The 24,313-nt window shown below is 48.0% G+C and overlaps 2 protein-coding genes across 4 annotated transcripts in view; both read left to right on the forward strand.

Annotated features, from left to right (window-relative positions):
- The window catches only part of LOC101681655 (erythroblast membrane associated protein (Scianna blood group)), a 31,488-nt gene extending 17,973 nt beyond the window's left edge, over positions 1-13,515 (forward strand). For all 3 annotated transcript variants that reach the window (XM_013044969.2, XM_045064344.1, XM_045064345.1), the window contains 11 exons: positions 2,621-2,710; positions 2,944-3,282; positions 3,552-3,830; positions 5,252-5,368; positions 5,911-5,943; positions 6,923-6,955; positions 8,131-8,151; positions 8,930-8,950; positions 9,048-9,074; positions 9,169-9,195; positions 11,096-13,515. In XM_013044969.2, coding sequence (XP_012900423.1) covers positions 2,621-2,710; positions 2,944-3,282; positions 3,552-3,830; positions 5,252-5,368; positions 5,911-5,943; positions 6,923-6,955; positions 8,131-8,151; positions 8,930-8,950; positions 9,048-9,074; positions 9,169-9,195; positions 11,096-11,820 — 1,712 coding nt within the window. In that variant the 3' untranslated portion in view covers positions 11,821-13,515. The remainder of the gene's footprint in view (positions 1-2,620; positions 2,711-2,943; positions 3,283-3,551; positions 3,831-5,251; positions 5,369-5,910; positions 5,944-6,922; positions 6,956-8,130; positions 8,152-8,929; positions 8,951-9,047; positions 9,075-9,168; positions 9,196-11,095) is intronic.
- A 1,270-nt stretch (positions 13,516-14,785) lies between these two features.
- ZNF691 (zinc finger protein 691) lies at positions 14,786-20,315 on the forward strand. The gene is made up of 2 exons (XM_004740614.2): positions 14,786-14,848; positions 18,801-20,315. The coding sequence occupies exon 2, from the start codon at positions 18,810-18,812 to the stop codon at positions 19,662-19,664; it is 855 nt and encodes a 284-aa protein (XP_004740671.1). The 5' UTR covers positions 14,786-14,848; positions 18,801-18,809; the 3' UTR covers positions 19,665-20,315.
- The last annotated feature ends 3,998 nt before the right edge of the window (positions 20,316-24,313 follow it).

Below are 24,313 nucleotides of genomic sequence, written 5' to 3' on the forward strand. Positions count from 1 at the left end.
GATTCCTCATATCAGAAAGATCATATGATAATTATCTTTCTCTGATTGACTTATTTTGCTCAGTATAATACCCTCTAGTTCCATTCACATCATTGCAAATGGCAAGATTTCATTTCTTTTGATGGTTGCATAGTATTCCATTGTATATATACACCACATCTTCTTTATCCATTATCTGTTGATGGACATCTAGGTTCTTTCTATAGTTTGGCTTTGTGGACACTACTGCTATAAACATTTGGGCACACGTGCCCCTTCAGATCACTATGTTTGTATCTTTTTTTTTTTTTAAGATTTTATTTATTTATTTATTTGACAGACAGAGATCACAATTAGGCAGAGAGGCAGGCAGAGGGTGGGAGAGTGGGACTACATTTGTATCTTTAGGGTAAATATCCAGTAGTGTGATTGCTGGGTCATAGGGTAGCTCTATTTTCAACTTTTTGAGGAACCTCATGCTGTTTTCCAGAGTGGCTGCACCAGCTCGCATTCGCACCAACAGTGTAGGAGGGTTCCCCTTTCTCCACATCCTCACCAGCATCTGTCATTTCCTGACTTACTAATTTAGCCATTCTGACTGGTGTGAGGTGGTATCTCATTATGGTTTTGATTTGTATTTCCCTGATGCCGAGTGATGTGGAGCAACTTTTTCATGTGTCTGTTGACCATCTGGATGTCTTCTTTGCAAAAATATCAGTTCATTCTGCCCATTTCTTAATTTAATTATTTGTTCTTTGGGTGCTGAGTTTGGTAAGTTCTTTATAGATTTTGGATACTAGCCCTTTATCTGATATGTCTTTTGCAAATATCTTCTCCCATTCTGTCAGTTGTCTTTTGGTTTTGTTGACTGTTTCCTTTGCTATGCAAAAGTTTTTGATCTTGTTGAAGTCCCAATAGTTCATTTTTGCCCTAGCTTCCCCTTGCCTTTGGTGATGTTTCCAGGAAGAAGTTCCTGCCGCTGAGGTCAAAGAGGTTGCTGATTGTGTTCTCCTCAAGGATTTTGATGGATTCCTTTCTCACATTGATGTCTTTCATCCATTTTGAGTCTATTTTTGTGTGTGGTGTAAGGAAATGGTCCAGTTTCATTCTTCTGCCTGTGGCTGTCCAATTTTCCCAATACCATTTGTTGAAGAGGTTGTCTTTTTTCCATTGGACATTCTTTTCTGCTTTGTCGAAGATTAGTTGGCCATAGAGTTGAGGCTCCATTTCTGGGCTCTCTATTCTGTTCCATTGATCTATGTGTCTGTTTTTGTACCAGTACCATACTGTCTTGATGATTACAGCTTTGTAAGAGAGCTTGAAATCTAGAATTGTGATACCACCAACTTTGGCTTTCTTTTTCAACATTCCTCTGGCTATTTGAGGTCTTTTCTGGTTCCATACAAATTTTAGGATTATTTGTTCCATTTCTTTGAAAAAAATTGATGGTATTTTCATAGGGATTGCATTAATTGTGTAAATTGCTTTAGGTAGCATAGATATTTTCACAATATTTGTTCTTCCAATCCATGAACATGGAACATTTTCCCATTTCTTTTGTCTTCCTCAGTTTCTTTCATGAGCACTTTATAGTTTTCCAAGTACCGACTTTTTGGCTCTTTGGTTAGGTTTATTCCTAGGTATCTCATGGTTTTGGGTGCAATTGTAAATGGGACAGACTCCTTAATATCTCTTTCTTCAGTCTTGTTGTTGGTGTATAGACATGCAACTGATTTCTGTGCATTGGTTTTATATCCTGATACTTTACTGAATACCTATATGAGTTCTAGCAGTTTTGTAGTGGAGTCTTTTGGCTTTTCCACATAAAGTATCATTTCATCTGAAAAGAGTGAGAGTTTGACTTGGAAGAGAGTTTTCTAGTAGGGAATCCTCGGGGGTGTGCTTGTGGTTCATGCACTCATTGCTTCAGTAATAACGACTACAGCATATTTACTGAGCACTTGTTCTGCGAGGCCTTTGTGGCAAGATCTTTCCATGCATTGCCTCCTTGAACCCGGGAAGAAGTTTCCACCTTTATAGATTAAGCACTGGAGGCCCACAGATATTAAGAATGTTCCCAGGGCCATGGAGCTAGCACATGAATGGAGCCAAGACTTGAATCCACTGTCGGTAACCACAGGCTAACCACAGGCCCATTCCAAGTCTGTCTTGGAACACTAAGTGCTAGAAGAAGCCAGTATCCTGATGTGCACCTGTTTAGTCCCCGGTGTAAGTTCTTGTTCTTCCAGACTCCTCCCTCAGCCTTCCAAATCACACTCAGTGCCTCACCCTCCGTATCACCATGGTCCTCACTCATGGCATTCATAGACACCCATGACCCCAGCCTCCACATTGAGCACTTCCGTCCTTCAACCCTCACAATAATCCTGCCAGAAGGCACAGTTACTATACCCATTTTAAAGACAGAGAAACAGAGTCTCAGTTACAAGGTTACCCAGAGAAGTTAAATTACAAGTTGACAGGGAGATAAGTAGCAGAGCTGGGATTCCAGTTCTAGGCTGTGTGATTCCAGAGCGTTGGCCGAGCAGCCCTCACCGGCACCCCACCTCCTTACACTGTACCGGCACCCACATCAAGCTCACCAGCTCTCTCTGGTGTCTCCCTGCGTCTGTCCTCCTAGTTCCCACGGAGATGGCAAATTCCTCTGGCTCCTGGCTCTCCAGCTGCCTCGTGGCACTTATGTTCCTCCGGCTGCCCCTGCCGTTGTCAGGTAGGAGTTGGTGAGCCTCTTTCCCTGCCTGGGACCTCTACCCAACGAGTCCCAAGAACAAGGGGCCTTATTTCTTCCCGCGTTCTATTCCACCCACCCCTCCCCGCCCAGTCCTTTCCAATGCCTTTCCCTGGCCTTGCTCTTCGCCAAGACATCCCTTTCACCCGATGCCGCGCGGCTGTTCTCTGGTCCCGCCTACACGCCCTTGTCTGTTTTCTGTCCGCACTACGCAGGGGACGCCGACGACTACCACCTGGCCCCACTAGGGGGCACAGCCGAACTGCCCTGCCCCATCCCCCTGTGGCCGGTCACCGTGCCCACCGCGGTGACGTGGCTGCGGTCCCCAAGCCCGGACCGCTCCCAGGTCGTGCACGTGTTCCGCGACGGGAGAGACCGGGAGGAAGGCGTGATGCCAGAATACAAGGGGCGGACGGCGCTGCGGAGGGACCCGGGAGAGGGGAGCGTGTCCCTGGAGATCCGCCACGTCCGGCTGGAGGACCGAGGGCTGTACCAATGCGAGGTCCAGATCGGAAACCTGACTCGGGATGGCATCGTGACCCTGCAGGTGGCAGGTTAGTCATTTTCAAAGGGGGGGACAGAGGTACCCCCAAGACCTGAATCGTGGGATGCAGTTACCCCAGGGGTGCATTTGCGAAGTGTGAGGATGAAGCCAGAGACTCTCTCACCCGGTTGGGAGGAGCATGGGGCTGCGGAGAGGGCGGCCCCCGCAAGTGGCCAGGGCAGCCCCGCCTCCCCCGGGGAGGCTGCGGGAAGGGAGCCAGGGCTCCGGCGGGGACCGCGCCCCCACCATCAGGCATCTGTGTTCCCCGTCTCCCTCCAGTTCTAGGCTCCGACCCTTATATCCACGTGAAGGGCTACGACGCTGGATGGATCCAGCTGGTGTGCAGGTCTGCGGGATGGTTTCCACAGCCCTTGGCCCAGTGGAAAGACCCTCAAGGCAGAGTGCTTCAACCCTTGTCGGATGTCCATGTCCTGGAAGCTGGGCTCTTCCGGATCGCGGTGTCTAGCAGAGTCAGGGACAGCACGCTGGGGAACGTGTCCTGCACCGTCCACAATTTGGCCCTCGGCCAAGAGAAGACCACAGCCATGCTCATAGCAGGTAAAAGCCAGGACAGGAAACGGGCTCGAAGCCCCTGCGGAAAACTCCTACCTGAGTGGAAACTTTATAAAGAATTTTCAAACTTTTTAAATTCTATGAGGAACACATGTTTGTGGTAGAAAAGTTGAAAAAGTGATGAACATTATAAAGAAACCGGAAATGGCCTGTTTTGTCCTAAATTAGAACTGCTTTTAACCTCTGGGGGCATTTCTTTAAAGACATTCTTGTATGTCTCCAACTCTTGAGTGTGTGTGTTTTCATATATGTATTCTGCTGGGTCTATTTTCCTTTAGTTACAACGTCCTGAGCATTTTCTGCCCATGTCCTTAAGTAGTTCTCTGCAGTATGATTTTTAAGAGCTACACAGTACTTCGTTGTGTGGTTATAGCATAATAAAATTAATCAGAGCCCTATTTCTGGACATCTGGGTGGTCTCCAGTTTTTCCTCCTATTATAACCAATTATTCAGTGAACATCTTTGCACATATTTTGGGATGTGATTCTGATTATTTTCTTAGAATGCATTTCTGGAAGTAAAATTAAGGGATCCAAAGGGTGTGAATCTTTTAAAGACCCTTTAAACATGGAGCCTTGTGGTAAAGCAGAGTGGTTTTGGAACCAGGAAAGACAGACTGTGGCCTGGGGTCCCAGATCAGAAGGGGTCAGGACTTCTTTTTTCCTCTCTCTGTCCCCCTCTCATCCCTTACTACTGCCACTGCCTCTCATGAAGTGCTAAGTGCTCTACTCTCCTGACCTCTTTAAGTCTCCCTACAACCCAATGGGACAGAAATTACATCATCTCTATTTCCTAGATGGTCAGCTAGGCTTGGGGAGGCTCAGTCTCTTGCCCAGGGTCACACACTGCTGAGTGAGTTCTCGCATCCAGCTGAGACTCTTCCCATGAGTCACAGAGCTTCTTCTGCTCTTTATCTCTTCTTTCCTCTCTCCTTTCTTCTTGTCCAGGCTTTAGGTCTCCTGCTATAGCACCACAGAAATGGTTCTGCCCCTGCTGGTAGGGCTCCGGGCCAAGATGTCACTCACTGACTGTTGTTTCACAGCAAAGTGAGGACTTGATGGGGAGACAGGTGGGTGCTCATGAGAAAGATGATCCCTGAGGAAGCCCCTCCTATCCTTCAAAGTCACCGGATAATGGCTCCATCCAGGATAGGACAAGGTTGTGGTTGAAAAGTGGAGTTTAACCTGTTGTCTTCAGGCAGGACCATCAGAACTACCCCTAAGAAATGAACATCTCACTTTGAAATCATCCCTGGTCACTCCCCCCACAGTCTTGGCTAGAAGTCTCTCTTTAACCAAGAAGTTGGGATGTGCTTGAGCCATCTGCCATCTGAAGCAAGGTCTGTGGCATGGGAGAAGCTGTTGGATGTCTCTTTGAGGGTGGCCATTGGTGGTTTCTGTTTTAGCCCCTTCTCCAGGGAGGATCTCCTCCTCTACAGTGGCTCTTGCTGTCATCCTGCCTGTCCTGGGAATTCTCATCATCGTGGGCATTTACCTCATCTGGAAGCAAAGAAGATCAAAAGGTAACTAAGTGGTAAAGGCGCCCCGGCTGGCAAGAAGTGGAATGGGCTTCTCTAGGAAATGTCCAGGAAGAAGTAGACGTGGACGTGAATTACCTGTAGGTTGGGGACCCTGCAAAATGGCAGAGAGAGAACTGGTAGAGCCTTGCCTGGGGACTCCCAATGCAGAGAAGGTCAGAGAAACTGCAGAAAAATCCTGGATAGAGCTGTGAATCATTATCTTTTGATAAATTAGGAAAGAACTGATCTTGCCAGCCTGCTAGTTAATTAAGAAACACAATTCTAGCCATGAGATAAAACCCCACAAATAAGGTTGAATTTCACAGGATCGCGGGGTTGCACATGACCCTGAGAGTCAGAGAATCCAATATTTTTTCCCCGATCTGATGGTTTGAAGACCTGCTAATCCTTTCAAATAGTCACACGCCCAGAGTGACAAGGAGCAAAGTCCTCCTAGGCAGCTTGGGCCATCTTTGGACAACCCTGCCTATTAGAAAAAGCCCTTCCTTAAACTGAGCTGATACCTCTCTCTTTCTGTCTTCTAGAGAAGCTTCTCTATGAACAGGTGATGGAGGTAGGTAAGTGTCCTGAGTTGGGTGGAGATGTTACTGTGTTTTAATCATTTTGTTAGTTTTAGATTAGCTGAAAATCCCAGTATCTGCTGTCCTTACAGGCAGGGGTGATGGGACATCTTTACCTTCCTTTCCAGTTTTCACAGACACTTAACTTGTCAGAGCTTGCCTTCTAGTACATTTGGTGATTTTTGTATGTGAACTCACTGCTTGATCTGTGGGGGTCATGTAGGTCTAACATGGGGGGAGCTTTTATTCATTCAACAAACAAATTAGTGATTGTCTACTAAGTGCCCTGGAATATACTAGACACTGGGGTCACAATGGCAAGTAAAAGCAGATATAGTCTGTGCCTTCTTGGAGCTTTCAGTCCAGTCAGGGAAGCAGATGTGAGTGAAGAAATTACATAAATAAATGTGCACACATGCCATGAGAGGAAGTTCTAAGGGCCGTAAAGACTAGATCCAGGAGGAACCAACCAACCAAACTTGAGGGACAGGAGCGGAGTCCCCAGAGGATGTTTGATCTGGAAGACAGGCAGGCTTGGAGGAAGAGGGAACGGAAAACCTTCCGCAGCAGAAAGAACAACATGCAAAAGACACACAGTGCAGAAGTGAGGGGAAAGGTGACAGGAGATGAGGCTGTGGACTTAGCAGGGGTCAGGCCAGGGGAGGCTTTGTAGATCATGTCAAGGGCTTTCGTTTTTCTTTTTGGAGCAGTGGTGAAGCAGTGAACAGGGAGGGCAGTCCTGACCAGAATTGTGCTTCGAGAAGCTCTCTGGCTGCAGTGTTAAGAAGGGACCAGAGGAAGCTAGACAGGATGAAGGGGGCTGGTGGGGGGCACCATTTCTGTCATCCAGATGAGAGATGGTGAGGGCCTGGGTCAGGGAGGTAGAGATAGGGAGCCTCAAAGGCAGGTGAACTCATTAGGAGTTGGGGACCGTCAAAGTAATGGCACAGAATCTCATTTACTTTTCTTCCTCTAGAAAATCTTCTCTCAGACCACGCAAAAGAAAAAGGTAATTATATGTACAGAATAAAGAGTAGGGGACAAATAACAAAGAACACATTCTTCCCACTTCTACATGAATGTTGACAGTCTGTCATACACACATTACACACACACACACACACACACACACACCTTCCATTAATATTATTGGAATTTACTTTCCCATATCAAGGGGCTATAGAGCAACCATGGTGAGGGGATGCCCTTGATCAACATTCACAGGTCTGAACTGTCCTGAGCTCCCTTCATCAGCCTTTTCACCAATCACCTAAAAAGAAGGTCTACTTATTATTTGAAAAGGTATTATGATGGTCATATGGGGTGTATGAGCATCGCAGAACTCCATACAGCTTTTGCATTGAGAGAGGCAGTGTGATATAAGGGGAGGATCCCCGGCTCTACAGAAAAGGGCTGGTTCAGTGACTCTCGGCTCAGATCACCAGTGTGCCCCTTACTGGCCTTGGACAAGGTACTTCACTGCTCTGAGCTTTGGTTTCCCCATCTGTAAAATGGAGACTGTGAGTCTCCTCACCTGATTGTTTTCAGGATTAAAATAAACAACTTAAAAAGTTCTTATTACAAAGCCTGGTACCCCTTTCCCTTTCCACCTGTCATCTTCGTTAATTGAGTGTTTGCCCTGGACCACTGAGAGTAGAAGTCAGACACATCCAGCGTACAAAAAAAAACCAGGGGGCTCTGCCCTTGGAAGGTCTTGCTGGGAAGACAAGTCCCTGGCTTGAAATGGCTCTGTCTGCCCTGATTTCTGCATCCCATCTCCTTCAAGGCGGTGAAAGTGTGGGCGCACCCACCTCAGGGATGCTATGGCCATTCTGTCCAGGGGCGGAGGGCACAGTGTGGTAGAGTGGGGCTGTCTCCGACTGGGAGTCTCACAATATCGCTATTAGCAACAGTAGGCTTCTAAAGGACAACAAGACACACGTACGTGAGCACACAGTTACAAACACACAGAACTCTCAATGGGGACCACAGAAAAAGAGCTGGACAAAAAGGGAGGGTCAAGAAAGGCAAACCCAAAGTTCCGGGCAGTCCAGATCCTCAGGAAGTTTCAGGGCCCACAGGCTGGTTCATCACCCCTTCCACTGGTCAGGTGGGAGGGGGGGAATGGAGTGATGAGCCTTCCTGTGTCCCATCTATTCACGCATGCCTTTTTCTGTTTTTTAGGAAGGCTCCATAAAGCCCTCAGTAAGTTCCACCCCTCATCCATGGCACAAACCTCCTTCTGCTGATGTCTTTGCTTTAGGATGAGTGTCTCCGTTTCACTTCTTGGGGCAGAAGATGGGGGCAAGGGTACTTGAGGTCATGGGGCTTGGAGATGTATTGGTTCTCAAAGTCCTCTCTTCTCAAATATTTCCTGTTCCTCTTTCCCACAGAACTGTTATCTTGTCTCTACGTGGGAAAGATTTTACTGGGAAGCGCTCACCTCCCATGGGTGAAGCTACCTGGGAGACCTTTTTTATTCCCTAGGTGTGACATTCCCTTCAGGATCCTCATTACAGTGAGTGTGTGGAGCAGCGTTTCTCCACCACTTCACGCATGAGAACCTCTTTATAACCACAAAAACCTTCAGACATGTGATGACATGTCTCTTTTATTTTACATTGAGAAAATATACCCAAGGAAATCAAATGGACATTGGGTGATGGTTTTAAATGAACTTGGACTTTATTCTTCTCCCACAACATCCTACAAATGTTTATGTTGTGGTGACCTAGAAGCAGAAGATGTGTTGTTGACTTGGTCTGCCAGAAAGTTCTGGCAGTCACAGAAACTGGCTGACTCTCCTCTGCCTTGTCCCCGGGGAGCCCTGGCCCATGGCTGGGAGCCACGGCTGTGGCAAGCCCCACTATGGGAAAGCTCAGCGTATTGCTACTGAGGGTCTGATGTGGGAATATGGTTGGTATGGGACTGCAGCACTCTGGAAGTCCTTGTTCTGATTGATCCAACTGTTTTTATTCTTCAGAGAAACTCCGGAGTGAACTGAGTAAGTGTCCCGTGTTTTTCTAACTCTCGTACCACCTAGTCTCCTGTTGAGTCTGTATTTCCAGCAATAGCTCATCTCCTTTTTTCTTCTCTTATAGAGTTGAAAAGAGCTGCGGCGAACTCAGGTAAGGTACACCTTCCCCTGCACTTGGCCCCCATGCCCCAAGAGTTCTCCGTTTTCCTAACTTTTAATTCAAGCATCTCCTTTCTGTCTTTCAGGCTGGAGGCGGGCGAGGCTGCACTTTGGTAAGTTATACCAGTCAGGGCATCCACGTGTCAGAGCCCATAGCTCTGGTCCTGTGGAATGCAGACTGTCATTTAAAGCTTTTTAAAATAAAATCTGTTTAACTGCTTATCAAATTAAAAAAAAAATCCTTGTGATTTGGGGGGTCACGTTTAGATTTGGAAAGTCTTCCCTCATTTAAAACACTATATATCTATATCTATATCTATATCTATATCTATATCTATATCTATATCTATATCTCGTGATCTTCTTATGGGTTCTCTATGATTTTTGAGATTTATCATAAGTGTGTTGGTTATTTGGATGTCATCTTTGTGACTGGTCTGTTCCTGTCCTGTCCAGACTACTTTTTGATTTGTAAGGGTTCTTTCTATATAAAGTATACTAGTTCTTTGTCATATTTTTCACAATTTATTTTTCCAAGTTTTTCATTTTCATTTTACTTTCCTTGTGGTTTTTTTGTTGTTGTTGTTTTATGATTGTTTTGTTTTTATGTAGTCAAATTTATTTGTCTTTTCCTGTGTTGTCTCTTCCATGCTTTCAAATTTGGGAAGTCCTTCCTATCCCACAGTTGGACCAACAGCCAGTGCTCCTATTTCTGTCTACACACCTGCCATGTCCTTCTTCCAAGATCAGTTTTCTTGGGGGGTGGTGACTGAATTTCTCCAAGAAGACAGTGGGTGAGGCTCATGCTCCCACAGCACACACTATGAAAAGGTTTCATAGTTTTATTTTAGAAGATTTTCACATCTCTTTTCATTTTATTCCTAAATAGTTGGCAATTTTTTTGCTGCTATTTTTTTTAAAGATTTTATTTATTTATCTGACAGAGAAAGAGACAGTGAGAGAGGGAACACAAGCAGGGGGAGAGGGAGAGGGAGAAGCAGGCTCCCTGCCAAGCAGGGAGCCCAATGCAGGGTCCCAATCCCAGGACCCTGGGATCATGACCTGAGCCAAAAGCAGTGCCTAACGACTGAGCCACCAGGTGCCCCTTTTTTGCTGCTATTTTAATGAGACCTGTTACTTTCACCTACTGGCAGTCCTTATCATCCAGCTACTCATCCCCCTTCTGTTCACATGGCTTCTTTCAGGCAGGTACAATAGAATTGAGGAGTTGGCACTTGAGAAAATACCAGATTACCTTGGTTGGCATTCAAGGAGCTCATAAACCCGTACCCGTCTGACACTCATGGTCTGGCTCACTCCTACCACCTTGACTGAGTACAGACTTCATGGCTTCTCTCTTCAAGAAGAGCCTGTTTTCTATGCTTGGCAAAAGGGGGAGACTCACTGTGACCCTCATGATCCACAATTTTAAAGAAGAATCCTTCTATCTATATTATCCCTTAAAAATGATAATTATAAGCAATGATTTTAACTACAAAATGAACATCACACACTCACTGTGTGAACTAGGCACCATCTCATGTATTAGCAAAATTTATACAAATGGGAGCCCCTACTTCCATTTTATAGAAGAAGGAACTGAAGTTGGGAGATAAGTAACAAGCCCAAGGTCACATAACCAGCAAGTGGCAGAGCTGGGACTCACACATCCTAGCTGGCTAGGGGGTCTAACATCAAAGCCTATGTTTATTATCATACATTGCATTCCTTGGGACCATCCAAGATGAAGGCAGTGTTTCCTAGGGATTAAGGCAGCTTCACAGAGAGATGAAATACTTTTTCTTCTTTCAACTTAATACACTCTCAGCAGATCTAGGAGACTGGAAGACAGTTTTCTTTGGCTCCCATACATATAGGGGAAGGGGAAACATGAACTCAAATAGACCAATGACAGTGATCACAGACCTAGAGATTATCTTTCCCTCCAAAGCTACCCAAAGATCCCTTAAGACCTTGCCTTCCCCAGCCTCACCTGTCACTGACTCTCTGCAGTGGCAGTGACCCTGGACCCAGACACAGCACATCCCAAACTCATCCTGTCTGAGGACCGGCGACGTGTGAAGCTTGGAGACAGAAGGCAGCCTGTGCCCGACAGCCCCCAGCGATTTGACTTCGTCGTCAGTGTCCTGGGCGCTGAGTACTTCACGGCAGGCTGTCACTACTGGGAGGTAGACGTGGGAGACAAAACTAAATGGGCCCTGGGGGTATGTAGTGAGTCTGTGAGCAGGAAGGGGAAGATCACTGCCACGCCTGCCAATGGACACTGGCTTGTCCGCCAGAGTAGTGAGAAGGAGTACGAAGCTCTCACATCCCCACAGACTACGCTGCGCCTCAAGGAGCCCCCGAGGTGTGTGGGAATTTTCCTGGACTATGAGGCAGGCATCATTTCCTTCTACAATGTGACCAGCAGATCCCACATCTTTACTTTCACCCACACCTTCTCTGGCCCCCTTCGCCCTTTCTTTGAGCCCTGCCTTCATGACGGTGGGAAAAACACAGCACCTCTAATCATCTGCTCAGAACTCCAGAAATCAGAACCACCAACCGTCTGCAAGCCAGAAGAAAAAGGTCATGCGAATGGAGATGTGACCATGAACGTGAACCCTTCCTTATTCCCCCTTCAGGCACCGGAGATTTTCCCACCCAGGGATATGATCCTGCCCTGGCCCTCTGACCTTGCCCCAGCCCTTCAAGGTCTCAAGGTTCCTTCTTTTTAGGGCTGTACCTCATTACCTACTCCCCCGAGGGTCCAGCGTCCTGCCCTGGATTTCCGTCTGCTGGCCCAACACCTGATTCTGAAACATCCCATCTCCTTTCCCCAGATCTAGACCTTGTGATTTCGAATCCCATCACCTTCCACCCAGCGCTCAGTTCTAAACTCTGTCATCCTTCCGGGACTTAAAGCTCCCATTGCTCTGGAAGAATTCTTGAAAACCAACCATCAGATTAGGTTTAGTGGATGATGGGATGGTGAATGTGTGTCCCCAAGATACAGGGGTTCTCTCCTCGAGGAGCTAGTTAAAGGAACTTCACCCTGCCTCATCCTGCACTTGACCTTTTTTTAGTCATGAGGTTATGGTGCCCGGTCCCTGACTTCTCTCTTATTCCCTCCAGAATGGCTTTTTTCCTTCTCTCAGTGCAGGCCTCTAGCTCCTTTGGGTCACATGCTCTTCCTTCTTCTTCTGGAATATGGGATGGGGAAGTTGGAAGAGTAAAACATGCCCTCCCTTTCTGTTTCCTTGATGCTTGTTTACAGTATAGTTTCCTGCCATCCAGAGCCAATGTACACGTTTTCAAAGCTAACTTACCTATTGATGCTAAGCAGGTACAGGGATTTTAAGTGTGGTAGCCATAATCCCGAAAAGCCTCAAGAGCACGGACAGGGAGCTGGGATGCAGAGCTTCAAACACAGCAGCCCAGCTGGGCTGGGCTTGGAAAGACAGGCATGGATGAGTCTGTCAGTTACCCTGGTCCTTTCGAATCTCCTCTTGGGATTTAGAGAGGTCCAGCCAGAAAAGTGGCAGTTCTGACCACCAGTGTGTAGAGGCTATTTTTCCCCATAAGCCCATTATCTTAGAAGACTTGACTATTTGTGTAGCAAACAGCCTCTTAGGTGAGAGTACTGATTTCAAGTAGGAAGTTGGTAGCTCATGCGTGAGGTTAAAACATTGAACCTCCTTTTTTAATGTGGCTTGCAGAACGAACCTTCCTCACTTTCAAGTCATTCCACATACGTGATCTGGCCTCTTTGTAGAGATACTGGCTGATACCAGTTCGCAGATGAGTACACAGTTCTACCCAATGGAAACTGGATCTTTCTGTTGGAAGTTCTCTCTGTTAGCGCTTGTCATAGTCAGGGTCCTCCAGGGCAATATATATTTGTTATATTTATATGTATAGAGATTTGCTGTAAGGAATTGGCTCACATCATTATGGAGGCTGGCATGTCCCAAGATCTGCAGGGTTAGTCAGCAAGCTGGAGACATAGGGGAGCTAATGGCGTAGTTCCTTTGATGGCTGACAGGCTTAAGACCCAGGAAGAATCAGTATTTCCATTTGAATCTGAAGGTAGGGGGGGGAAAAAAGTCAAAGTCCCAGGCTAAAGACCCTTAGGCAAGAAGAATTCTCTCATACTAGGGGTTGGGTTGCTTTCTGGTTCTATTTAAGCCTTCAGTTGATTGGATGGGGCCCATCCACATCCGGGAGAGAAATCTGCTTTATTCATTCTACCAATTTAAATGTTAATTTCATTGGAAAACACCCTTCACAGAAACAGTCAGAATAATGTTTGACCAAATGTCTGGGCACCCTGTAACCTGGTCAAGTTGATATATACATTTAATTATCACAATGCATGGGTGAAATTTATTATTTGCTTTTGTACAGTTCTTAAATAAAAGTTTGATATTTGCTGTTTGGCATGATGTTATTTTCATCACGAATGAGATGTTGTGGGGAAGGGCTTTGCACTGGTAACAGGAAAACATCTTACGGAATTGGTATTTGAACAGCCTTGAATCCACCCAAGCACGCTTTAACCATAGTTAGAAACGAAGCCACAGTTTTATTTCTGATCCGCCTTCTCAGCATTTTAATCAATTTATAAGCAATAGTGTATGTGGGGGATTTATGTTTCGCTCATTCATACTCAGTTTTAAATATACTTTCCTGAATATCTTAATCCTAAAACTAATTCCCATTGTTCACACTGGCTGCACCCAAGAGAAATTTACCAGCGGGAAAGAGAACTGATATTTGTGGAAGCAGAAGCCTTAACTCATTTAATCTTTAAAAGAATTCTGCCCGGGATTTTATGGGGGCGAGGGATGGTGCTCCAAATGGCTAGGCGGTAGAACTGGGATTATAAATCTAGTTTATCTAGTTCTGAAGACACCATTCTTTGCTCTTTGCACTGAAATACCGTTGCAGATATGAGAATATTCTATTAAACTTCTTTTCTCCTTCTCCTTCCTCTTCCCCTTCTTCCCTTTCTCCTTCTCCTTCTTTTTTAACTAAAACCTGGGGGGGGGGGGCGGGAATCATCCTGGAAATACCTTGGAAATCTTATTGTGCCGGCTTTATGAATGGTAGTCAGGTTTACCGAGGTAGGACCCAGAAAAATCCCTGTGCAGGAGCATTGGGGGACCCAGAGACAGCTCCTCACACAGGGAACGTTTAGTTCTCTGACAAACGTTTTGGGTTAGTTGATATTTACTCCCCCCTCTAGCTCTACAATCCTTTGACTTAAAAATACAAACCTCGAGGAAAGCGCGGATGCCCACCGGGATGTCTACCGGACAGTCAAGTGCCACCCACTCACAGTAAAGAAGAAACTGAGTTCATGATCCCTTGGTGGTTATGCAGGTTAGCTCTACGCATTACTACTGGCCAGACCCGTGGCCTCACACTTTGGGCTTTTAACGCGTGAACGTGGAAAGATATCCGAAGACCTAGGGAGAGAACTCAGTCCCAACTGCTCAGGTCTCAACTTCGCAAATTCCTTCTCCGAGTCTGCGCTCTTCCTCGGGACTACAACTCCCAGCAGGCCTTGCCCGAGGCCAAAACTTATTGGCGGGACCGCCTGGGTTTCTCGCGTTGTGGCAGCCAGTATAGCCAATGGAGAGAAAGGGTCCTCCTCAAGAACCAATCCTGGAGAGTTAGGGCGGGTCCTCTCTGGGTTCCGGCTCCGGCTCCTCCCCCGGCCCTCTGAGGCGGCGCTGTCCCTGACCGAGCGGCGGGAGCGAGGTGGGTCCGGTTTGGGCCCGAGGTCGTGGGGGGGGCGGGGGGGGGCGGGTACGGCTTCGCGGGGAACTGTGAGCATGGCCGCCTCCCTTCCTCCAGGGAGTTAGAGGCTGTGGCTTTGCTCCCTGGACCCGGTGGGGAGCAAATGGGACCCGGTGGTCCCCTCGCCCCGACCCCTGGCCCCCGCCCCTGGCTCGCGCGGCTAGGCAGCTGCCCCAGCCCTCCCCACAAGCCCTCCTGTTGGCTTTTCAGTCCAGCCCTCTGGCACAGACCATACTTTGGGGGCCAGTCCCTACCCCTCTTATACTCCTCCCCTACCCCTCCAAAGCCATCCGGCCACTCAGAACCCAGACCTATGCCCTAGGATGTGCGTATTCTCGACTCCGCGATCGGCTTCTCCCCGCCACTCCCAACCCAGCCTACTGGGCTCCGGTTTCCTGACACCTCTGATTGCAGCCTGTGCCTCCTCTCTCCCCTGCCCATCTCCTCCGGACCCTCTGGCCCCTTTGGCCCCCTCTATCTGACCCGTTATGCAGCTATCCAGTACAGTTCTCTATTCTTAAACACCTTGTTCTTGATCTTTCTAAGCTCCCCTCTCCGCATCATCCCCCACCCCCTGCCCCTTGACTTGACCCTAAAGAGCCGGGACTTCGGCCCTTCGGACCACTTTCCACCTTGGCGCCTTCACTCTAAACCCAGTCCCTTGACCTTCAGCATCTGTGATCACCAGCCCTGTCTTCTTGACTCTCACTTCTTAGCCCTGGCCGCTTCTCCACTGCCCCAGTCCTTTCTACCTTCGGTTCTCCCTGTAGGTCTGAGCCTCGTAGGAAGGCAAGCCCTATGGGCCCTTCTCTCACCAAATCTTTGAAATGTACGTCTCTACCTTACCTGCCGCTGTATACTCAGTGGGTAGATAGGGGGCTCCTCAGCTCTGCAAGTTCCAATTTTGCTCACCCGTCTTGCAAGTCCTAACTCAGATACCACCTTTTCCATGCAGCTGCTCATCCCCGATCTCTTCAGGGAGACACGCCCGTGTCTTTTTCGGAACTCCCTTGGCACTGTTCTTTTTCCTTACCTCTCCGCCCCATTTCCCTTCCCCGCTCCCTCCCTGTCTTCCTCCCTGCTTCTCTCCATTACTAGTGGCATGTCTTAAAGTACTGGCTTTGGAGTGATGGACATAGGTCCCTGTTCAGCCAAGCACTTGCTGTGTGCCCTGGGGCAAGTTAAAATTTCTCTGAGCCTCCATTTCCTCATCTCTAAAACAGACTGTGAAAATGAAATGACCTGATTTGCATATTGCCTTCAGTCCAGGGCCTAGCACTTAGTATGAGCTTCCAGAATGTTTATTATTACTGGTTCCCATATAATGCCGGATGCTGTGTGAAGCATTGAGGAGTCAGTACAAAGGTGACCAAGGCACAGTTCCTGACGCCCCCAGAACTGAACCTTCTACACTGTATGCCACTTTCTGGAGGTCTTGGCCTATTTCCCTGCACTGTGCCATAAACTGAGGATAGTATCATAATCCTAAATCTTGTTGCTCTTATATTGATCCAGCATTCAGTCCTGAGTAGAGTCAGAGGCTGGTACATTACACGTTCTTAGAATAGCAGGATTGGATGTGAGTGGGGGCCAGGTAGCCCCCCTGTGGTACCGGGGCCCCAGGTAGGGTGGGCAGGACTGGGGACTGAATTCAGATCATATCCATTGATTCATACATCAGAAGACATGAAGCAGTGCCTTGTGCTGGAGAGAGTTTGCCAAAATGACCCAGTCTCTGTCCTTAAACTGCTTATAAACTGCTAGTGGAAACAGATTATGTTAAAAGATCATTGCAAATCAGTGTAAAAGCAAGTACGTATGAGAGTGGGAAGATTCCTGAGAACAATGGGTGAGACAGACACAGGTAAGCATGAAATGGGTTCTGGAGCCAGGCCTGGCCTTCACTCAGCTCGTTCAGTGAATATTTATTAAAGATCTACTATATATGACTGTCACTACCTGAGGAATTTGGGTTACATTAGAAAACAAAGGCCCTGTCCCTCAGGGGACATATGTTTTAGCAGGGGGAGGGCAGACACTAAATAAGAGACAGAAGAAATAAATAGAATGTTAGTAGGTGAGAAGTGCTGTGGGGCAGGGGGACTGGGAGTGTGGAAAAGGGGTTGTGATTTTTAAAAGGATTGTCAGGAAACAGTATCAAAGAATAAATTGTTTCTGGTGTTTACTTGCATTTTTGAACATGAAGCAAGCCTCCTTCTCTATTAGGGATTGGTAAACTGGTTCATCTCCTTTTGTCTTAAATAAAGTTTTATTGAAACACAGCCACACTCCTTCCTTTAAGGAATTGTCTGTGGCTGCTTTTATGATACAAGAGTAGAGTTGAGTGGTTGCAACAGAGATACTGTGGTCCCAAATGTTTACTAAATATTTACTGTCTGGCCCTTTTCAGAAAAATCTGCTGACCTCCACTCAGATTTGAGGCTCTGTCTGTATTTCTCCTTTTAGATTATATAGAGCCTCATACCATTTATTTTCTTTACTGTTTCTTAATTTAAAATTTTTTTTTTCTTTCCCAACAAGATCACATAAGGAATCTTTTTCATTCCTGTGATCTGTGCAGGGCTAGGACATAGCGTCCTCCACAATGGTCCTAGTAGCTGTCACTGGCTGTGTCGCTCATACCCGCCCCGCAGCTCCCGAGAGCACTGGAGGTGTTTCCTCTGCCCACGGCCCTGCAGTGTAGGCGGGTATCATTGTGTTAGTGTGTTAGTGATGTGGGAGTCGAGGCTCAGAGGGCTTGAATCATTTTGCACAGTTCCATAGTGTGTGTCACCGTCTGGATCTAGCCCTAAATGTAGTCTGTGGCCCTTCCATGACTACTGCTGGGTGTTCAGAAAAACTTGCTGACCTGAAGGAATTCTGTCTGTCATTCTTCTCCCCTTACTGTCCTGTCATAGCCCCTTGTCCCTTGCTCGTGTCACCTTACAGTATCTGCACTGGCCCACTGGGCCTTCCAAAGTGTCGTTGTGGCCTCAGGGCCCAGAGGAAACCCCACGCTGGGCGGTGCTTCGTCCCCTCCTGGCCTGAGAAGGGCTGTGTCTGTGATGTGTGTGGCCATATGTGGCTACAGGTGTGTATGAGTGTTGTGTGTGTGTATGTGTCTGTGTGGTTTGTGTGTACGGTATGAGAACTATGGTTGAGTGTGACTGGTATGTGAGGATGGCCGTGTTTTGGGGGTGTATGTGTGTGAGAGAGAGATGCGGTGTGTATATGGCTGTGTATGGTGTTGGAGAGCGGAAGTGGGCACTGACCAATCGGAGCAGACATAGCCTGGGCCCTGCAGTAGGTCTTGGAGGGCTCTGATGTTAACCCTTAGTTGCTAGCTAGGCTGCGGTCCAGGGAGGGGAAGGGTGGCAGAACAGGTAAGAGAATTCATGGTTGGGCCTCTGAACAGCTGGGAGAGCCTCAGGAATGAGAGGTTCTGTTCATTTTGAAAGCAGGCAAGTGGATACTTTTAAGGAAGTTTTTTTGTTTGTTTGTTTGGTTTTTTTAATTAAACATAAAAGGAGGTTCAGTTAGCTTAGAGTTAGGCAGAGAAATGGAATCATCTGCAGCTGGAAGCTCCTTTACCCACACGGGAATTAGAGTCTAGACTGCCATTGTTTCGTGGTCTTAGGAAAAGTGACATTATTCCCACTGACAAGTATCTGTGGGGAGTGGACAAAAGTGGTGCTTTTGCTTTACTCTGATGGGTGGCTGTTGTATCTGTGGAAGTTTGTCACTTGAGAGTTATTAAGGAAAGGCATGCTCTCCAAGTATTCCCGAGAATTGAGGTTATTTCTGATGGACAGTTCCATGGGGAAGGGTACACCCCTTCAGCCAGAACAAAGGTTCCCTGCAGTCGAGCCTGAGCCCAGGAATAAAGGTGTTGGCCATCTGTGTTCATTCTCAGGGTTCAGAAATGGGCAGTGAGAAGGAGCAGCATCCAGAACAGCACCTGCCTGAGGAAGGGGACTGGGGTGAGCCCTGGAGAGTGGATGACTCGGAGGGTTTTCAGATCCCAGATGGGGAGAAAGAGCACAGGCAGGAGAGCCCGTCAGAGTGTCCACCAGAGGTCCATCCTAAAAAGCCATGGCAGAAAGTCACTGTCCCCACCAGAGAACCCGGGGGCCCCACGGCTCACCCGAGGCCCGAGACCGACGAGAAGCCCTTCACATGCACCCAGTGCGGGAAAACCTTCAATAACACCTCCAACCTGAGAACGCACCAGCGCATCCACACTGGTGAGAAGCCTTACAAGTGCTCCGAATGCGGCAAGAGCTTCTCGAGGAGCTCCAACCGCATCCGCCACGAGCGGATCCACCTGGAAGAGAAGCACTACAAATGTCCCAAGTGCCAGGAGAGCTTCCGGCGGCGCTCGGACCTCACCACGCACCAGCAAGACCACCTGGGCAAGCGGCCGTACCGCTGCGACATCTGCGGCAAGAGCTTCAGCCAGAGCGCCACGCTGGCTGTGCACCACCGGACCCACCTGGAGCCCGCGCCCTACATCTGCTGCGAGTGTGGCAAGAGCTTCAGCAACAGCTCCAGCTTCGGCGTGCACCACCGCACGCACACCGGCGAGCGGCCCTATGAGTGCACCGAGTGCGGGCGGACCTTCAGCGACATCTCCAACTTTGGGGCCCACCAGAGGACCCACAGAGGGGAGAAACCCTACTGGTGCACGCTGTGTGGGAAACACTTCTCCCGGAGCTCGAACCTCATCCGTCATCAGAAAACGCACACAGGCGAGCAGGCCGCCAGAGACGCCAGCTGAAGGGTGAAAAGGGAGAGAGGCGGAGAGACGCCAGCCTAGTGTAGGAAGATCTCCAGGATCTGCGACTGCCCCCTCGACCTCAAGCCCCTCATCCCACTTTGGAGAATGGTTTCCTGTTGCCTCTGAAGCCAGGAACTGCGGGAGGTCCTGAGAAGGGACTCGAGTAAGAAGAAGCTTTGCCACTTTCCAGTCCAGTTTCTTGCCTTGGAAAGTTTGGAGGATCCGGTCTTGGCTTCATCTCCTTGGGATGAAAGAGAAGTAGGGTAGGCTTAGTACAGGCTTGTGTCATTAGGGCAACCATCCCCTGGCCTTTGAGGACGTACCTGTGAGGGGGCATCACCGCCTGAAGGTGCTCCAGATTGTATAGGAACCACACAGGGCCTGTTATGGTGGCTGTCAGACCCATCTGCTGTGCCTCGCCTGTGCTGGGAGGAGCAGCCTTCCCGATGGAAGGGGCCTCCGTGGCCTTCCCGATCGAAGGGGCCTCCTCGGCCTGGAGAAGAGGTCTGGTCCTGCCTTAGGAATCAAAAGGAAGCCCTCAGGGAGCCACGATCCAGGGACCTTCCCAGTCCCCCATGTCTGTGACTCATTCCCCCACCCTAACCCACATCTGTTCCCAGAGTGATTAGCAGTAAAACCCTTCAATGAAAAGGACCTGTGTACTTATTTGGGGCATCAAGGAAGTGGGAGCTGGGGAGCTGGTCTCGCTGCAGCCTCTCTGGAAGGGGGCTGGATGCCCAGAGAATGGGTGGCTGCTCTGAGAAGCAGAGGAAAACGGGCGGAGTCTATGGGGCCTCTGAGGAGGAAGGCAGGAGGGAAGGAAGGAACATGGAGCAGCCACATCTGCTGTGGCTTCTGTGGGTCACATTGACGTCTTTGTCTCTGTCCTGGCACGGCAGCCCTCAGAGGAGTCACACAGTGGGGGTTTGGTGGAACGGGAGTTCACACTTGGGCCTCCCTTGATTCCAAGCTGATGCTCTCTTTCCACTGCTTGCGCCTAGTGGCTTCGGAAGGAGGAGCCCCTTAGGGGCTGCCTCAGGCCCAAGTGAGTCCCTGGAAGTGGGGGCTAGGATGGCCTCTTGATGTGGCCCTGGACCGTTTGCTCTGTGGAAGTCAGTGCCAAGTCAGAGAACCATACCTCCTTCAGATTCTAGATTGGCACTTCCCTGTGCTTAGGAAAAGGGATAGTGTCCGGGAGTAAGGGGTGAGGGCTGGGATAAACCCATCACGGGAATCCTTGCCTTTAGTGGCAACAGTTTAGTTCCCAAGGCTGAGACAGCTTGGCGGGGGTCCTCCCAGCTTCCTGCCCTCCTGGTTTAGGCCTGGCTCCACCTGGCTGATTTCGGTGTTCTCTGCATGGCGGTTTAATGTTCACCCAGACTTCCTCCAACCAACACAGAAGACCCCTCTCTACATCTCTTGCCGACCTGGTCCTGCTCTTCCAGAGGGAGGGGCCTTCTTCCTTGTAGCTAATTGCCAGCATGAGATTCGGATACCACCCATAGCCTGACGTATCCCATGGGATCCTGCCACCCACCCAGGAAGGGATGTGCTAGGAGATTTATACTCATCATGTTGAATTCTCACGTAACGCTGGAAAGTAGGAATCACCCACGTATGACAGGTGGAGAAGGAGGCTGACAGAAAGTGACTCACCCGAGATTACTTGGCAAGTAAATGGCAGGGTCAGGAATGGAACCTTTTTCTGCCTAAATCCAGAGCCTGCATTCCAGCTCTAAAAGACTTCCCCAACAATTCCCTGACATAGGTAGGACACTACAGTTTACAAAGCACTTAAAAAAAAAAAAAAAAAAAAAGCTTTTATTTTAATGACCTGGTGCTCATCCTGACAAGTGCACTCCTTAATTCCCTTAACCTGTTCCCCCCCGCCCCCCCCCACACTTCCCCTCTGGTAACCAGTTCTCCATAGTTGAGTGTTAATTGCTTTGTCTCTTTCTTTTCTTTCCGCTTTGCTCATTTGTGTTTTTCTTTCCAACATACGAGTGAAATCGTTGTACAGTATTTGTCTTTCTTCAGCTGACTTACTTAGCAAAATATCTCTAGCTCCATCCGTGTTGTGGTGTATGGCAAGAGTTCATTCTTTTTTACCACTGAATAATACTCCGTTGTTTATATATACATCTTTATCGATTCATCTGATGTCCATCACCTGATGGACACGTGGGCTGTTTCCATAATTTGGCTGTTGTAAATAATGCTGCTCTAAACAGGGGTGCATGTGTCCCTTGGAATTACTGTTTTGTATTCTATAAACCACTTTCATCGTATATACATTTTCCTGCTCTTTGGAATCTGCACACAAGATTTTTTTTTTAAGATTTTGTTTATTTATTTGACAGAGATCACAAGTAGTCAGAGAGGCAGGCAGAGAGAGAGGAAGGGAAGCAGGCTCCCTGCTCCTGCTCTGATGTGGGGCTTGATCCCAGAACCCTGGGATCATGACCTGAGCCAAAGGCAGAGGCTTTAACCCACTGAGCCACCCAGGCGCCCCTAGATATTTTAAACATGTCACCCACACTTGCATGTATGAAATGAAACACTCTCTAATAGTTAAAGTTGCCATCAAACACCACTGAGCACCAGTTCGTATGCATCTGTTTTCTCTGATAATAGATATAATAACTATCCTGTAAGGTGGTAGTATTCCCATTTTTGAGATAACACAAATCTGAGAGGTTAAATGACCCGACCTAGTGCTTAACCTGTGATTCAAATCAGATCAGGTGTGTGGGATATCAAGGCTATGGTCTCCATTATACCCACTACCAAGTTAGGTCTACTGGTCCCCTGTCTGCAGAGCTTGATACCATCCTTCCAGACCTAGAGCCTTAGTGACAATTGCTGTGACTTTCTGGGAGTCTCTGCTGCCAGTATGACCCAGGACCAATGTACTGGGCAGTTGCTTTGATCTTGGGACATGACTTGCTGGCCAATATCATTTGCCCCTTTTTGACCAAGTTCATAGGCTAGGGTTTCTGGGTTGGTCCAGGCCTTTGAGTCCTGACTGGTCCACTTAACTCACTCTCTTACTTCCTTTTTTGTTAACTTCCCTAATTTCCTCTTTTCATTCTCTTCATCTTCTGCTTGCAGGAGACTGGCACATAGACCCAGAGTTACAGTGCAGGATGATAGGTGTCACTGTGGTTGTACCTAGGGTGCTCTAAGAGCCCAGGGGAGGGCCTTAAACTGGCTTGCACTGGACATTGGGGTCCAAAATTGAAAAAGACAGTCCTTCCTGCAGGGAAGTCAGAAGACAAACTCCTCAGAACAGGGTGTTGGGAGAACACAGGTGGGAATGGCTAACACTTTGGAGGGAAGGAAAAGGTGAGGTGATGATTGAGCTCATCTTGCGTGAGTAGGTGTTTAGTAGGCAAAGAAGAAGGTTATTTCAGATGGAAGGGAAAGCTCCTCCGTGTTTTAAGCAACAGCGAAACGTCTGACGTAATCAGAGTGTCCTGTGAAGAAGAGATGAAGCTACTAGGTAGTCAGGGACCAGATGGTAAAGGGCATTGGATGCCAGACAAAGAATTGCTGACCATAGACAACAGAATTTTCAAACCAGGGAATGGCATGATCATTCAGGCTAGTGTGGATGGTGAGCCAAAGGGGGTTAGGTAAGTTGGAAATATGCCAAGCACTGGTTGAGCCCTCCTGACCCAGAGAGAGCTCTATATGTTCACCTCAGAGCCTTGCCAGTTCCAAAGAATGGGCAAATCCAAACCCTCCACACAATTTCTGCAGATTCCTGAGATTCATGCTCTCATGGCCTCCTCTTGCCTGAGGTTCCCAGGACTGTACAAGCCTGTTTTGTCCCTGTCAGCCCTGTCACAGAACTAGGCACTTTCATTGGCTTCCCCAAGAAATCCTGCCACACCAAGCATTCTGTAAGTTTAGAGTCTCTTTGAGAGACTGGAAGTCTTGGGGAGGGCTCCCATCATGGCATGCCCCTAGCTTCCTCTTTTCCCCCACCCACCATTGCTGTCCTTATCCTTTCCCAACTGCCCTGGAAACTGCAGATTCCTGTAGCCTATTATAAAGATTTTATTTACTTATTTTTCTGAGAGAGAGAGAGAGCAGAGAAAGGAGCAGAGGAGGAGGGAGAGGGATGAAGGGAAAGAATCTCAAGCGGACTCCACACTTTAGACCAACAAGGAGCTCGATCTCAGGATGCTGAGATCATGACTGGAGTTGAAACCAAGAGTTGGGCACCTCACCAACTGAGCCACCCAGGTGCCCCATCTTTTACTCTATTATAAAAAACTGTCTGGCTTTCCTCATTCCTCGACACCATTTTGCATACACAAACCCATCAAGGAGCACCCCAGAACAAAGGCCTCACCATTTAACAACATACACCTACTCATAAAGCAGTTGCCAAAATAAATCAATAAATACCTTGGAGATCACAACGTATATAAGCATATTAAAGGTTTAAGACTCCAGTCTAAGCAAAAGTGATTGTTTCCCCTTCCTTCTGAGACTCCACTAAGATAACAAAAGGAATAGAAACAACAGCAGAGAGAATCGCAGGGAAGAGGGGTGGTGGGTGCAGAGACTTAAACAATTTCTAAAAGTAGATGACACACATTAATGACTCAGCAGAGTAGAGGAAGCCACAGCCCAGAATT

The sequence above is a fragment of the Mustela putorius genome, unplaced genomic scaffold (assembly GCF_011764305.1).
Source record: "Mustela putorius furo isolate JIRA1106 unplaced genomic scaffold, ASM1176430v1.1 tig00003853_pilon_pilon_pilon, whole genome shotgun sequence".
Classification (NCBI taxonomy): Eukaryota; Metazoa; Chordata; class Mammalia; order Carnivora; family Mustelidae; genus Mustela; species Mustela putorius.

What these genes read in the sequence shown, in the direction of transcription:
- ZNF691 (XM_004740614.2), top strand. Translation starts at nt 18,810, where the DNA reads ATGGGCAGTGAGAAGGAGCAGCATCCAGAACAGCACCTGCCTGAGGAA.